Source organism: Erpetoichthys calabaricus, chromosome 10, assembly GCF_900747795.2.
Source record: "Erpetoichthys calabaricus chromosome 10, fErpCal1.3, whole genome shotgun sequence".
Taxonomy (NCBI): Eukaryota; Metazoa; Chordata; class Cladistia; order Polypteriformes; family Polypteridae; genus Erpetoichthys; species Erpetoichthys calabaricus.
This window is the reverse complement of record NC_041403.2, coordinates 4,636,439-4,653,131: the sequence shown is the minus strand read 5'-3', so window position 1 is coordinate 4,653,131 and position 16,693 is coordinate 4,636,439. Positions and strand designations below refer to the sequence as shown.

At 40.5% G+C, this 16,693-nt stretch overlaps 1 protein-coding gene across 2 annotated transcripts in view; it reads right to left on the bottom strand.

Annotated features, from left to right (window-relative positions):
• The window catches only part of si:dkey-86e18.1 (uncharacterized protein LOC557342 homolog), a 64,901-nt gene that overhangs the window by 16,242 nt on the left and 31,966 nt on the right, over positions 1 to 16,693 (bottom strand). Inside the window, exons 1-3 of one of the 2 annotated variants that reach the window (XM_028810779.2) lie at positions 12,959 to 13,049; positions 12,811 to 12,851; positions 6,444 to 6,518 (exon numbers count right to left, since the gene is read on the bottom strand). In XM_028810779.2, coding sequence (XP_028666612.1) covers positions 6,444 to 6,518; positions 12,811 to 12,851; positions 12,959 to 13,025 — 183 coding nt within the window. In that variant the 5' untranslated portion in view covers positions 13,026 to 13,049. Of the gene's footprint in view, positions 1 to 6,443; positions 6,519 to 12,810; positions 12,852 to 12,958; positions 13,050 to 16,693 lie in introns of those variants that run through there. The other variant, XM_051932758.1, reaches the window with a different exon arrangement.

The following is a 16,693-nucleotide window of genomic DNA, read 5'->3' as shown; positions in this document are numbered from 1 at the left end:
TGCATCCGTGCCACAAAGTTTTCCGAAATGTACTATACAGGTCATAAAACGAATAATTCCAAATATCATATATATACCTACGTCTGTGTTTTTTTGTTGTTTTGACATCATTCACCATAAGGTGCACTCTAATTCAGCATGAGCAGGAACACTCAATAAAACCGAATAAAAAAATCAAGTGACGGTGAGATACGAAGAAGGCAGATTCGCCAGCGTTTGTGTGTCAGCTTTTATCCCTCCAGATGAGAGAATGTCCAGTTCCATTGTCTCAAAACACCACTCACATCTATAGATATTCCGTTTCAAATAAAAAATAACAGCGTCAGATCCCTGGTGGGGTGGGTAGTATGTATCGTGATCGTGATTTAGAGAGAATAAAGTAAAAAAAAAAAAAAAAAACGGTAACTTTTACAAGTCCTATAAATGCACACCGTGTGTTACAGACGCAAACCAAATGTATGCGTGTACTGTATAATATTAACAAAAAGAGGAGCTCACTACTGAAAATGGCAAATATAGGAGTGAGTAGGGATGGAACCGGGGACAGTGAATTACAAGTCAGCAAATCTTACCGCTACGCCACGGAAGCTATTGTATCAGTCTTGAACCTTTTGTGGAAGTGTTTTTATTTGATCTTTGGACTTCAGGCTTCATACATTATATAGTTTATGCCTACATTTTGTCATTTACTACTAAAATATGAAAAACGTTTCTGTTTTAAAAATGTGTTTACACAGATTGCTGTAGAAATGGAACACACATGAACTGTGTGTGTTTCAAATAGCGATCTATTATTTCCACACTAAAACTCTAGCAGTTCAGTCACTCCCAGATAATCAAACAAGGCAAGAGCTGGGAAAACTTAATGAAAGCTCTGAGACCATGGGGTGGGGTTGGGGATAGAATAGCCGGCTGCTTGCCGCTCGTCTTAATCAACACATTTAGAAGACAAAAGAGAGCTGCGAATGGTTTTAAGGTGGGCCGGATCTACAAGTTTTTTCGTAGACTCTGGTAATTCTAGTGTTAAGAAGACAAGGAAAAACTCCCACAAAAACTCTTGCAGGGAAAAAATGGAAGAAACCTCAGGAAAGGCAGTTCAAAGAGAGACTTATTTCCAAGTAGGTTGGGTGTCAAAAAAAGGGGGTAAATACAACACAATACACTGAACAGAACACAAGTAATCCTCAATGGTCACATGAATGGTCTCAGGATGTTTTAGTGTTGGCATGACACAGGACTGATGTTAGCGCCACACACCTTTTCTTTTCTCCGGATGCCCCAAACAATCGGAAATGGGATACATCAGAGAAAATGAGTTTTCCCCCCAGCAGTCCAATCCCAGAATATCATGATGTCTGCCTGTTTTTCTTGACTTCTTTGCTGCCCTTCTGGACACCCAGCAGGCCATCCTCCACAAGTCTTTGCCACACATTCTTGAGTATGCTCTGCCCTGGTGGTGTCCACAGCTGAATCAACTTTAGAGATGCTCCTGGATTTTCTCGGGCGCTCTGAAGCCTTCTTCAGGACAATTGAACCTCACTCCTGATCTGATAAATGGTTGATTTAGGTGCAATCTTACTAGCAGCAACATCCTTTCCTGTGAAGCCCTTTTTGTGCAAAGCAATGATGACTGCACATGTATTCTTGAAGGTAACCATGGCTAACAGAGGAACAACAAGAATTTCAAGCGCCATCCTCCTTTAAAAGCATTCAGTCTGCTATTTAAACTCAATCAGAGTGACCCCCCGGCCTTGCCCTTGTCGACACTCTCACCTGTGTTAACGAGAGGATCACTGAAATGACGTCAGCAGGTCCTTTTGTGGCAGGGCTGACATGCTGTGGATTTTTGGGATGAAGTTCATTTTCAAGGCAAATAAGGACTTTGCAATTCATCTGATCACTCGTCAGAACATTCTGGAGTTGATGAAAATTGCCATCATAAAAACTGAGGCAGCAATCTTTGTGAAAATGAATGTTTGTGTTATTTTCAAAACTTTAGGCCACGACTGTACCATTATGCACAAGCTTCTGTTTGGTTGATGTGCAGTAAGGCTTAAAATAGGGAAAAGCCTTGTTCTTCAAAGAACACCACATACGGTTAATAAAGTCCTAGAAGAGTTACAGAATGTCAGTGATATGGAATATATATGGAATACACAGTCATATGAAAAAGTTTGGGAACCCCTCTTAATTCTTTGGATTTTTGTTTCTCATTGGCTGAGCTTTCAAAGTAGCACCTTAATATCTGACATGCCTTATGGACACAGTAGGATTTCAGTAGTGACATTAAGTTTATTGGATTAACAGAAAATATTCAATATGCATCATAACAAAATTAGACAGGTGCATAAATGTGGGCCCCCCAACAGAGATATGACAGCAATACTGAGTTGAGCCTCCTTTTGCTCCTTTGAGTCTCTAGGGCCTAGGGACAGTCTAGACGCTGTCCTCCTATAGCCTCTGATGAGTGTCTGAAACTGGATGGAGGTATTGTTGACCCTTCTTCATACAAAATCTCTCCAGTTCAGTTCAATTTGATGGACAGCCTGCTTCAGATCATGCCATAGATTTTCAATGATATTCAAGTCAGGGGACTGTGACGGCCATTCCAGAACATTGTACTTCTCCCTCTGCATGAATGCCTTTGTAGATTTCCAACTGTGTTTTGGGTCATTGTCTTGTTGGAATATCCAACCCCTGCGTAACTTCAACTTTGTGACTGATGCTTGAACATTACCCTGAAGAATTTGTTGATATTGGGTTGAATTCATCTAACCCTCGACTTTAACAAGGGCCCCAGTCCCTGAACTAGCCACACAGCATGATGGAACCTCCACCAAATGTGACAGTAGGTAGCAGGTGTTTTTCTTGGAATGCGGTGTTCTTCTTCCGCCATGCAAAGCGCTTTTTGTTCTGACCAAATAACTCAATTTTTGTCTTATCAGTCCAAAGCACTCTGTTCCAAAATCAATCTGGCTTGTCTAAATGAGCATTGGCATACAACAAGCAACTCTGTTTGTGGCATGTGTGCAGAAAGGGCTTCTTTCTCATCACCCTGCCATACAGATGTTCTTTGTGCAAATTGCTCTGAATTGTAGAACTATGTACAGATACACCATCTGCAGCAAGATGTTCTTGCAGGTCCTTGGAGGTGAACTGTGGATTGTCTGTCACCATTCTCACAATCCTGCTCATATGCCGCTCCTGTATTTTTCTTGGCCTGCCAGACCTGCTGGGTTTAACAGCAACTGTCCCTGTGGCCTTCCATTTCCCGATTCCATTCCTTACAGTTGAAACTGACAGTTTAAACCTCTGAGATGGCTTTTTGTAGCCTTCCCCTAAACCAGGAGACTCAACAATCTTTGTGTTCAGATCTTTTGAGAGTTGCTTTGAGGATCCCATGCTGTCACTCTTCTGAGGAGAGTCAAAGGGAAGGAAGCCCACCTTGCAATTGACCACCTTAAATACCTTTACATCTCATGATGGGACACACCGGTCTATGAAGTTCAAGGCTTGACGAGCTCATCCAACCACTCATCATTGAGCAGTGACTGGCATTCAAATCAGCACAATGACAAGGGGACCCACATTTGTGCACAGCCAGTTTTTCACATTTGATTTAATTTCATACAACTTCACTAAAAATCTGTTCATTAAACACCGCAGTACTCCTAGGAAATGAAAGACATACCACTGTTATCTTTACTGTTGAAAGGAGAGTCAACTATTATGCAGGCTGAGAGGGGGTCCCAAACTTTTTAAGAGGACTGTAAGACCTCTAAGCCTGGTTCTGATCAGTTTTGATTCTATTGAGAATGACGTATTCGCTGAAGGATTCAATGCTATGCTCGATTTGTAAGGGTTGCTCACAGTATAAATCTGAAGTGTCACATGTTTAGTCACCTCACCTGGTGACTTTCTGCGGCTGCGTCTCCCCAAGTTAGTTTTCTGAGCAGCGCTCTTCCACTACCCTTTCGGCCCTGACATCCTATTACTAGTACATATCTATGCAGCCATTTTTGTAAAAGTACAGATACTTTTGCAGCTGCTGGAACCAGGCGTTCTACTATTAGTGCAGACTGAAGAGAGACGGCAGTTGCTTTGGGTGCCGCCAGGTAGCATACAGTCTGTGAAACACGCAAGTGAAAATGGATGCTTCTGGACTGTGTGCACCACACAGTAAGTAGCTGCCCTTTCAATCTTATTTCCTCAAGAAGACTGACGTATTTGACAGCTACTGGATAATAATAGTGATAATTTGTTTTTTTTTCCCCAATTTTGAGCCTCCTAGACACCCCAAAGGTAAAATATCTCACAAAATTATTTTTCCCCATTAAAACAGAAAATCCAGGGCTGAAAGAGAGTATCTGCAAAACACCTGCTTGCAGTTTCCAGCCTCTTTTGATCGAATGTCACGGCTCTTTTCATGTTTAGCTCCTGGCTGATGGAACAAGCTGCCCACCTCCATTTGAACTTTATGTGTTTATAAAGCTGTAAGACTCTCTTGTTTAGTGAATTTCTGTCTAATTGGTGATGGCTTTGATTGTAACTAACTTGTATTTTGGTCTGAGCTCTTCAGTTGTGGTGGTCAATTCTGTCCCCTTGTTCCCCAACACTCCACACTACTACTTGAATATTTTTTGCTAGAATGACACCCAGAATGACAAAGTGAAAATGTGTTTTTAGAAAGGATTGCAAATTTATTTAAAAAAGAATCAAAAACTGAAATCCCTCATTCATGTAAGTATTCGGACCCTTTGTTGTGACACTCCATTCTGCTCAGGTTCATCTTAAATTCTTTATTTCTCCTTGAGATGCTTCTAGAACTTAAGTGTGAGTCAACCTATGGCCAACTGAATCTAAATGGGCATCACTTAGAGAGGTCCACAATTCACACTGCAGATCAGGACAAAAACCAAGTCACAAAGTCCAAGAAACTCTCTGTAGACCACCATGAACAAACTGTGGTGAGGCACATACCAAACCAAGGGCATACAACCATTTCTAAAGCTTTGAGTGCTCCCAGGAGTACAGTGGCATTCAGTAACTGTGAAATGGAAGAAGCCTGGACAGGTCTGACGTCCAGCCAAACTGAGCAAGCTTCAGACGTCCTCTGCTGAGATGGGAGAGCCTGTCAGAGGGATGGCCATCTCAGCAGCACTCCATCAACCAGGAGTTTAGAGCAGAGTGACTTGATGGAAGCCACTTGAGTAAAAGGCATATGACAGAAGGTCATGATGAGACAAAAATTGAACTCTTTGGGTTGAACTCTGAGCACTGTGTCACAGGAACTGTTCATCATCTGTCCAACGGTAAAAGCTTGGTGCTGGGACCCTTATACTATTGGGGTGCAGTGACAGGGAGACAAAATTAAGGAAGTATGAATACAGCCAAAAAAAATGAGATCCTTGAAGAGAATGCACACAACCTCAGAGACCCGCAGCATACCAGAGACAATGGTGGAATGGCTTTGGGACAAGTCTCTGACTGTCCTTCAGTGGCCTTGCCAAAGCTCAGACTTAACCTCATAACACATTTGTGAAGAGACCTATATTTGGCAGTTTTGCAGATGATTCTCATTCAGCCTCATGGAGCTTGAGATAATCTTTAAAAAAATAATGGGAGAGGAAAAAAAAAAAAAAAAGTCCCCAATCCAGGTTTGCAAAGCTTGTAGAGACTCACCTATGAAGATTCAAAATGGTAATTGTTGCCAAAAGGGCTTCTACAAAAGTACTGAATTAAGGGTCTGAATATTTCTATGAAGGAGAATGTTTAGTTTTTGATTTTTAATACATTTCCAAACCTTCCTGAAAACACGTGTTCACTTTGTCATTATGGGATATCGAGTGTGCAGAAAGTGAAGCAGTCGGAATACTTTCTGAATCCATTGTATAATAAAATTATGTAAAAATAAATGTCAGGCATAACACATTTTCAAAGGGACGGGTCAGGTCCCCCAATCCAGACTAACAAAACAAGAGAGACGCAACTGAGAATTCATAATGAAACAAAACAATTATTTAAGGTTTGCCACTCTGATGACATGGGACTTGCATTTCAACATGGGACTACTGATATCAAACCTATCATTTAAAAGTCCTAAAAGGTTTAACTCGATACATAACCTTGACAAACCTCTGCACCACACAACAAAAGCCTGTTATTCTTAATGGTTGTCTTGGATAAGCAGTGGCCTTTATTAAGATGAGAACGAGCAGGACTCATAAATGATGGGTACGACTGCTGCAGTCCTGCACTAATACTCAAGCACTGGTAATCTCACAATTCTTCCTGACACTGAAAACTCACTTCACGGACTTTACAAATCATTCCAGCTGTATGATCCAAGGACAAAATTGTGTGTAACCTTCTACTTTGTTATACTTGAAGCTCTCTTAATGCTAATATAAAAGTTATAAAGGGTATTAAAAGGGTATAAATACCTGTAGACAGTATTCCATTTCATTTTTAATGCTTGGTATCCATCTCTTCACAGCAGCTACTGAATTCAGAGATGACTGGTTTTAAAAAAAGAATTGAAAAATATTTAGTTGATACCCAATACAGTAGAAAACAAATTTACATGTGCTACATTCTCCAGTCTTGGCTCTCAGATTATGGCTAAAGGCTTCTTTTAATGATAACATGTGGGATACCTCCACACCATCACATTTTCATTTAAAAAGGAAGTGGGAGCTCCACCAGTGGAATGGTGCCACCCAGTGTACTGGGGAAAACACATGACCCCAGGAAGCAGACATCCTCTATCCTTCAGTTATGGCCTCCCAACCGAGAAAGGTAACCAACAACCAACCCCAGCTGAAATACCCGTCCATCCATTTTCTTTCATTATGGTATCCTGGCTGGGCAAGGAATTGCCTTCCATCTCAATCAGAATGCCAGTCCATCCTGCTATGGTATTCACAGCATGTAGTAATCAAAAGCATTGCATTTGTCATTCTAACAGATGGTGCACCACAAACACTACTACAAATGTTTGTGACATGCCATCTGTTAGAGTGATACTAGACATTTCAAACGGACAGACACCGACCCTTTTATCAAGGTGGAAAATACTACGGCGTGTTTTTCCAGTTCCTCAGAGCAACCTGATAGGTCAGCTCGTCTTTGGTGACGTGACCTAAAGATAAAGAGCAAGTGAGAAACATACGAGGAGGAGAAAATGTATAGGAGGGCATAGTGCTGGGCGGGATGACCAAAATTCTATATCGTGGTATTTTTCAAAATTATCCTGGTTTCACAGTATTTTTTCCCCATGCATGAGTGGATGTTAACCACATTTTCCACTGCAATTACTGCAGTAGACTGGCTAAGAATAAGCTACTCCACTGTCATGAGAATTGTACAAAAAAACATTTTAATGTGCACACAAGTATTAATGTAGGTTTGCATGGCCCCATAAAGTGATAGTTTTCAAGGGGATGGCACTAATGAAGAGAAGGAATCAAACTGCATGACAGTTGCAGTCAAAATATAGAACTTTTTAATTGAACAAATTTTGTAAACAACTTAAACTAAAATTTTGGCAACATATTTTCAACCAAAGAGGCATTTAGACTTTGTAAAATATCCAGAGGTGCTTGTCAAAAGTTGTATCGCACTGAACATGTCTTAGAAAAGGAATAAATAGTCAATATGTTTTGTAAACCAACTACACTTTGTTAATCTCTGTCCACTAACACGTTAAAGTGACTTTTTAAACAACTTTACCATCATTAAACTGCATAATATTTAAACTAATAAATAAGAACAATATAATAAATAATAGTGCAACTTCCAGTAATAAAACTATTACTTCAAGACTTCCAGCCCAGGTGCATTACACAGTATTCACCAAATAAAAATAAAATAAAACAAGTGCAACTTGGTGATGACATCTTTACCAACTGAGCCATCATTATGGCAAGCTGCATTAATATGGACCTTGCTTCAAGCTAAGCTATATGCATAAATAATAAAACTGTAACTTGCATTTATAATGCTATTTGTGGTACAGTAATCCCTCGCTATATCGCGCTTCGACTTTTGCGGCTTCACTCTATCGCGGATTTTATATGTAAGCATATCTAAATATATAACGTGGTTTTTTCGCTGCTGTGCGGGTTTCTGCGGACAATGGGTCTTTTTACTTCTGGTACTTGCTTCCTCAGTTGGTTTGCCCAGTTGATTTCATACAAGAGATGCTATTGGCGGATGGCTGAGAAGCTACCCAATCAGAGCATGCAGTTAAGTTTCTGTGTGTTGCTGATTGGCTCAGCGACGGAGTGCTGCATTAACCAGGAAGTCTCATCTCACTCATTCAGCATTAACGTGCTCCTGCTACTGCTTCAGGGGCCGTGTCCAAGCGCCAACTGAAGATGCAAATGATTGCAGAAAAGGTAAAAGTTTTGGATATGTTGAAGGAAGGGAACAGCTACACCGCTGCAGGACACCATTACGGCATCAATGAGTCCACGATTCTTTTTATTTAAAAAGGAGGAAAAGCATAAGATCTACAGCCACAGTGTCCTTTAACCAGGGTGCAAAACGAGTTGCAAGTGGACGTGATAAGGCAGTAGTCTGGATGGAATCTGCTTTAGAGATTTGGATTGAAGAGTGCTGGAAGAAGAACAACTGTCGCCTGAAGAGGCTCCTTTAGAAGAGCTGTAACGATATCCTTTGTTGTACAGTAAAATTAAACTCATTGTTATCAGACAAGTCGTCGTGTCATTGTTGGTGAGTAACCATAATTAATTATCTACGTACGGTACTTATTACATGTACACAGTTTAGTGTCACTGTACACACATTTTACTGTATACAATTTTTCTTGCATTGTACGTATTTATTGCTGGTGGCCTGTCTGTCGTAATGGCTGTAACATATGTGATATCGGAGACGCTCGATATCTTTAAAATAATATTTAGGTTTTACTGTATGTAAACTGTGTTTACATACATAATTTCAACGAATCTTACCTAATATCGAAGAGAATACAAAGGGTTTATGCTGCATAATTGTGCGGGAAATGTTTATAATAGTGTGGGAGAGTTTATAAGGGCTTAAAATATATAAAAATAACCATATGAACATATGGTTTCTACTTCGCGGATTTTCACCTTTCGCGGGGGGTTCTGGAACGCAACCCCCGCGATGGAGGAGGGATTACTGTATAGCGCTACGGAAGCATATTAGTGCCACGGTGAAGGAAAAAAAAAAAAAAAAAAAAAATATGTCGAGAATAAAGTCGACATGTTGACATTATTCTCAACATATCCACTCTAATCTCGAGGTTTATTTTGTCATTAAAGTAGAATGTCGTAAACTAAACTTCATCCTAAAATCAATGTTTAATTTACTAGATTTTCTCAAACCCCGTCATAAGTTAATGTAGCACATTAAATGCTTTGTTTTGTGTTCCCCGACCCAGTTGTAAATTGCTACATGCTTCTTAAACCGACTTCCTCTGCAGTTATCCATGCAGACGGCGCAGTGGTAGTGCTGCTGCTTTGCAGTAAGGAGACTGTGGGTTCGCTTCCCGGGTCCTCCTTGTGTGGAGAGCGCTTTGAGTAGTGAGAAAGGTGCTATATAAATGTAAAGAATTATTATTATTAGTAGTAAGAGGAGGCACTGGCAGTGATCGCCGCACAGAATACACTCACTTCATGATATTCCTGCTCTCTGAAAATTTAAAATGATAAGATAAATACTTGATATCATTTTCATGATGAAATACATTAAAGCATGCATTAAACAGGTGGTGTGGCAGTAGTGCTGCTCCCTCGCAATAAGGGGTCCCCAGGTGTACGTTCAGTGTAGAGACCTTTATGGCAGGTGTGATGAGGCTCCGAAAAACTGGATGTTTAACAGGTTTAACTTGAATATTGTGTAAATGTTGGGTTCGTGATCTGGTGGTCGGAGACACGAACACAGAATTCAATGGATGTTCTTCTGAGCGGGCTTTCTTTATTTCATGCATGCCTTCTCTGTCTGATGTACCAAACCCCCCACCCCGTTCCTATCCTTCCTTTTTCTTTCTCCACATAACTAATCACCACATGATAGACATCTTTGTGAAAATAAAACTAGTCATAAAACTTACACCACAGAGTGTTCAGAACTTTAAAAAAATCTTCGTTATACATTTTTAAATATGTTATCCCTCCAGGGTTGCGCCCATCCCAGCAAGCATCGTGTGCGAGGCAGGAACAAATCCAGAATGGGCACGAGCACATTGCAAGGTGAATACGAGCACACACATACCCCAGGGTGAATATAGCATAACAAAACCCCACTGCCTACATGACTTTGAAAGGAAACGGAAGCACGGTGATTAAACCTGGCAGGAAAACATGCAAACTCAAGGAAGGGTACACCCGGGACCTCCTTGCTGCCAGGCAGCAGTGCAACCTCTACGCCACCGTGCCCCCACAGGATTAGTACATGCTTTAATGCATTTCATCATGAAAATGATATCAAGTATTTATCTTAGCATTCTAAATGTTCAGAGAGCAGGAATATCATGAAATTAATGTATTCTGTGTGGTGATCGCTGCTTGCGCCTCCTCGTAGTGCAGAGGAAATCAGTTTAAGAAGCACGTAGTGATTAATAACTGGGTCGGGGAACACTTAACATAAAGCATTTCATGCGCTACATAATTTGATGGGGTGTGGGAAGATCTACTAAATTAAATATTCATTTTAAGATGAAGTTTAGTTTACAATGTTCTACTTTAATGACAAACTTCAAGAATAAAGTCAACATGTCAACTTTATTCACATAAGTGTCGAGATTAAAGTGGAAAAATCGAGAATAAAGTGAACATGTCGATTTTAATCTCGACATTTAGTTTTTTTTCCTTCTTCACTGTGTCCAAATTTTTTTTCGCCACCGTGGCCCTAATACGCTTCCGTATATGTCAAAGTGAATTTCCCCATAAGAAATAATGGAAACAGATGATTCGTTCCACAAACCCAAAAATATTCATATAAAAATGATTAATACAAAATCTAAAGTAAAATACATAAATCAAATTAACCTGCACTTTACCTTTGAAAAGAATCGTGGCTGTTATGAGGGAGACTAGAACTAGATAGATAGATAGATAGATAGATAGATAGATAGATAGATAGATACTTTATTAATCCCAAGGGGAAAATCACATACTCCAGCAGCAGCATACTGATACAAAAAACAATATTAAATTAAAGAGTAATAAAAATGCAGGTAAAAAACAGACAATATCTTTGTATAATGTTAACGTTTACCCCCCCGGGTGGAATTGAAGAGTCGCATAGTGTGGGGAGGAACGATCTCCTCAGTCTGTCAGTGGAGCAGGACGGTGACAGCAGTCTGTCGCTGATGCTGCTCTTCTGTCTGGAGATGATCCTGTTTAGTGGATGCAGTGGATTCTCCATGATTGACAGGAGTCTGCTCAGCGCCCGTCGCTCTGCCACAGATGTCAAACTGTCCAGCTCTGTGCCTACAATAGAGCCTGCTCTCCTCACCAGTTTGTCCAGGCGTGAGGCGTCCCTCTTCTTAATGCTGCCTTCCCAGCACACCACCGCATAGAAGAGAGCGCTCGCCACAACCGTCTGATAGAATATCTGCAGCATCTTTTTGCAGATGTTGAAGAAAGTATAGTCGGCTTTGTCCTTTCTTGCACAGAGCATCAGTATTGGCAGTCCAGTCCAATTTATCATCCAGCTGCACTCCCAGGTATTTATAGGTCTGCACCCTCTGCACACAGTCACCTCTGACGATCACGGGGTCCATGAGGGGCCTGGGCCTCCTAAAAGGAGGAGGTGGGTTATTGTGTAGGACGACTTTCTCTCTAACTAACGGAATCCCTGCTATCTGTTAGCTCACTGGAATCTTTTTCTTTTTGCAGCTTTAACAAGGAAACCTATCCAATGATAGTTGCTTTTGTCTTCATTTGAGGATTTCGCGGAAATGTGCCACTGCATTGTTGTTAAACAGATTCATCGTTCGGACACAAAACAAAAAAATGCAAGTAATTTTAAAATTGCCTTTGCAGTTTGATTTACCCTTGTATTAACTTTAAAGGGGGAATAACTTTTTTACATGGGTGATAAAGATGTTTGTTAACTTTTTTCCTCCCATAAATCAGATGACCACTTAAAAAGTGTACATTGTGTTTAATGAGGTTGTCTTTTGCATTATAGTCAATTAGTTTGGAGATCAGAAACAAACAAAAATGTAGGAAATCAGGAAGGAATGAAGAGATTTTCAGGGCACTGTACATCTCACGCACACCTATTTTAAGAGATAAATGCTTTTCATTTTCTAAACGTGCTCAATTTAATCCAATCTGAAATCAACAACAAAAAAAACACACACACAAAGGCTTCTTTAAAAGAAAGATTAAGCACCGTCTACGGTCTACGGACTTTGCTCCAATTAGGAGTCATTTGGGTCTCACGTTCAGATAGCATATTATCACACCAGTGCCATACTAACGGGGCTCCCTCTCATTCGGGCACTCCGATTTTAATCCCAAAAACACGATTGTTCAATTAACTCCATCCTGAGACAGCACGGGGTACAAGAGGCGAGGCGAGGCAAGTCAAGTCAAGTCAAGTCCGGCACCAACGACCGCGACCGTCACGTGACAGAGCCGTGTCTAGTAGTGGCACACATGCACTGCGACGAAAGCAGCGACATTTAACAAGAACGTTACAGGCAAAACTGCTCCAAACAGATTTTAAAAGTAGAATAAGAAATGTATCACAACCGAACAGCCATTTATAATCTGAGAGGAAAACAAACACGTTTTAATGTCTACTCACTAGTCTGGGTCTTTTATACGGAACATCCTGTATGCGTCCCTCTGAAGAAAAAGAAAAAAAAAAGACAACGTCACAAGTCAAAATGTAAACTATGTGACTGCAATCTAGAATTTTTAAAATGTTTAAGGTAACCGAGCCTTGTTCGCACCCTCTCTTTGCCGCTGAAGCCACAAACGGTTTAGGCGACCCAACTGCTTCTCCTCATTCCGCGCCATGCTGCTTCTGGTCACATGACCACAGAGGGGGCGTGACAGCCATCACGTGTGTTTTACGTCACGAACATTTAAACTGGAGTTGCGCAAGTGCAGATTCAACTTTCATTATCAGAAAGGTAACGTCTTATCAATGAAGACGGGAAGGTTTCTTTTAGAACTACTCTTCGTATTTGTTATGTAAACCAAATGTTATCACGATGAAATTATTCACAATACTTATGCAAATCAGATGTTGTCAAGTTTTACAAAAGATTTCGACATTTTGTAATTTTGAAGGTTGGATGTACAGTAAAATGAATGTGTTGGAACAATACAGAATTGTTTTGCTGTGATCCAGTCTTTTTTATTTAAGAAAAGGACAGCATTAAGGTTTGCTTAAAAGATATCTGTACTTTGCTTTCTTTATGATGGAAATGTGAACTATGAAAGTTGGTATATTCTATTTTGTTTTTAAAAATTCCACATTCTTGGATGGAAATGTTCTAAGAAAACACGCAGCCTAACAAAATTCAAAACAGAATCTGGTTATTATATAAACACAGTGGAAGGACTTCCCTTGTCGCATATTCCTACACTTGGGAAGGATCTGCTATGAAACTAATAAAGCTTAATCTTCAGGCAGTGGCGTAGCTCGAGTTCGCACCACTCGGGGCGGGGCTTCAATTTGCCGCCCTCCAACGTATCTGAATATGTTAACTTATTTAAATAGAAAATTAAAATGACGTATTGAGAAAAATTGAGATACATTTTGCATAGATTTATTTACATATAGAGAAACAGCAATATTTTTTTCACATATAATTATTTATAAGCATCAACTAGACAAGAATATAGTACAGACGCACTGATAAGCCGTGTTCTGATTACAGTATTAGTTTAATACTAGGGGGCTCCGCCCCCTGCTCGCTTCGCTCGCCAACCCCTGGTGTTGGGAATGACAAAGAGCGTGATGTATGAATGAGATATAGAATAGTGTGACGGTGTAGATGATGCAAATAGAAAGCAAACAATAAAGTGTGTGGCACAGTGTAAAGGTTTATTGGAAAATTTCTTTGTACACGCCGTTTAAGTGTAAAAGGTAATTCCAGGTCAGAACTTGTAAGGTCAATGAAGATGGTCATTATCATGATCAGAGTCAACTTTGTCAGAGCTTAGATATTTATGTTTTCCACATTAATATTTTTTGGACATAATATAGTGCGTTGTGTTAAAAAGGGCATTTGGTCTAATGAGATTGCTGTTCCAAATCTCTCTGTAACTAAGTCGTCGCAGATAAAGGCTTGAGGAATTGTAATAATATGTGGCTGAAGTCCATCTGTATTGGTGAGTGTACCATCTCTCAGTTGTAATAAGCAATTGTTATGATCTGGTTCTGGACATCGTATCTTTTTTACCAACTGTATCTTTTGAAAGCAATGCCAATTGTCTGCGTATTTTAAGGTGCACTGAACAATAGCTGAGTGCATGGCATCTGGAAGAATAGCTAATCACTGTCTAAAATCTCCTCCTAATAAAAGTACCTTTTCTCCAAATCGAATATTATTATTCATAAACGTTTGTAGAAGTTTATGAATGGTGTTGAGTAAGTGACTTCATGCCATTGTACATTCATCGATAAACAACATTTTTTGAAGACGGATGTCACGTGCAGTGCCACCGTTAATGTTCATAGTGGATACCGATTTGTAGGATCTAATGCAGTTGATAAAGATTTCACTTTCAGGTACATCGTCAGTTAGAATCTTCTGTAGATATTCAGTATATGAATGTAAAGAAGGCAGTCTAATTTGACCCTTTTGACAACAACGTCTAAATGTATTACTTGTATTGCCAGTTGTTTCTTCAGGGAAGTGAACTGAATGACAATGATTGCAAATGACATTCATTAATCCGAATGAATTTTCCCGGTGTATGTTTTGCTTGTGCCGTTTGAGAGGCGCGTTGTTGCATGTGTAGTATTTGGGACGTGTTGTTTTGGAGCTGTAATCGATTTGCCTGTGCTGTGTGAGACGCCCGTTGTAGCCTTCCTTGCCGTTAACGTATGTCTGAGACGGGAGGTGTTTCGTTTTGAATCCGTGCCTGTTGCGATGCAGCACTTTGATTGATAGTTTGCGTCATGTGGATCTAGGATGTAGATTTGTGCATATTTGCGTTGTTGATTTGTTTCAGGGTGCACTGTTCCAATGCGATGCAGTATTTGTGCACATATGGGAAAGCAGTATGGGCCATTGCCTTTTGGTGGCCTGATATTTACTAAAAGCAAATGAACTATTGTAGGATCTAATGCAGTTCATAAAGTTTTTACTTTTAGGTACATCGTTAGTTAGAAGCTTTAGTTGAGCTTTGCGTTTTTGGAGTCGAGACATTTTTTCTTTTAGAAATATGGATAAGTAATAAGGAGTATTGCACTCACTGTTAATATGGAGCCTTTTCTGCGGTTGAACGGTTAATAGTGCCTTATTGTAATGAGATCCACCCATGCTGCATAGCCGTCTATTTTGTTGTTTCTTTCGTGTTCGTGTGTTTGTTCCTGTTATCATTTCCTTTTCGTTTTGTACCCGTGACCGTGTATTCATGACTTGTTTCTTTCTCAGCATCCGAAATATGGATAAGTAATAAGGAGGGTCGCAGTCACTGTTAATATGTTTCCTTTTCTGCAGTTGAATGGTTAATAGTGCTTTATTGTAAGGAGATCCACCTATGCTGACACCTATGCTGTCTAGTGTGAAGGTGCTGACGTTCACTTTAGAATATGTGGGTTTGGGTGTCACTTCTTATGGATGTGGGGGGGGGGTGAGGATTGTTGTCGCGCGAGCGTCTTCTTTCTTTTTGTGTTCCTGTGTCTTGTTGAATCCCCCTCTTTGTGTGTGTCCCGTCCCTCGCTTGTAGGGTCTGTGGGGTGGTTTTGTGTTCTTTTTTTTGTGTTCCATGGGCTTGTTGAATCCCCCTCTTGGTGTGTGTCCCGTCCGGTGCCTGTGGGGGGGGGGGGGGGGGGGGGTGCCTTGCTGTTGTGCGCGAGCCTCTTTTTTTTTTTTTTTTTTTCGGGTCTAGTTTCGTGCTTTTCCTGCGTTTGACTTTGCGCCTCATTTCTCCTTTTTGTATGTGCTCACTCCTTTTTTCTGTGGTCTTGTCCGCCACTCGCGGCCCCTCATCCGCCTTTGTCGCCCTCTTTTCTCCGCCTTTCTCCGACTCTCGCGGACTCATTTTGCGCCTGCGCCTCTCTCGCCCTCTTTTGTCCGCCTTTCTCGGCTCCTCAGCCGACTCTCGCGGACTCTTTTTGCGCCTGCGCAGTACGTCTTTTTGCAGCTACGGCCCATGGCCGGATGTGCCTGCTTTCATCATCCGGTTTAGCATTCTCGGTTAGTAATATGGATAATAATAATATGGATAATTACGCTGCGAAAACCAGAACCGGTGTGGTGTACAAGTGATAGTTGGGGATGAGCAAGAACGCATTCGGATTGATAACGAAACGAAATTATACATTGTGAATTAGTTGTTTATCTTCCTAGAAATTATTATCGGTGTAATGTTTGTTTATTTTTGTTATTGCCTCATAAATAAAAATCAGAAATTGTGAATTTCCCATTGGGATTAATACAGTATCTATCTATCTATCTAAATTTCATAAACTTCCGTGTCTGATGCCGTCACAGAAGGACCGTCTG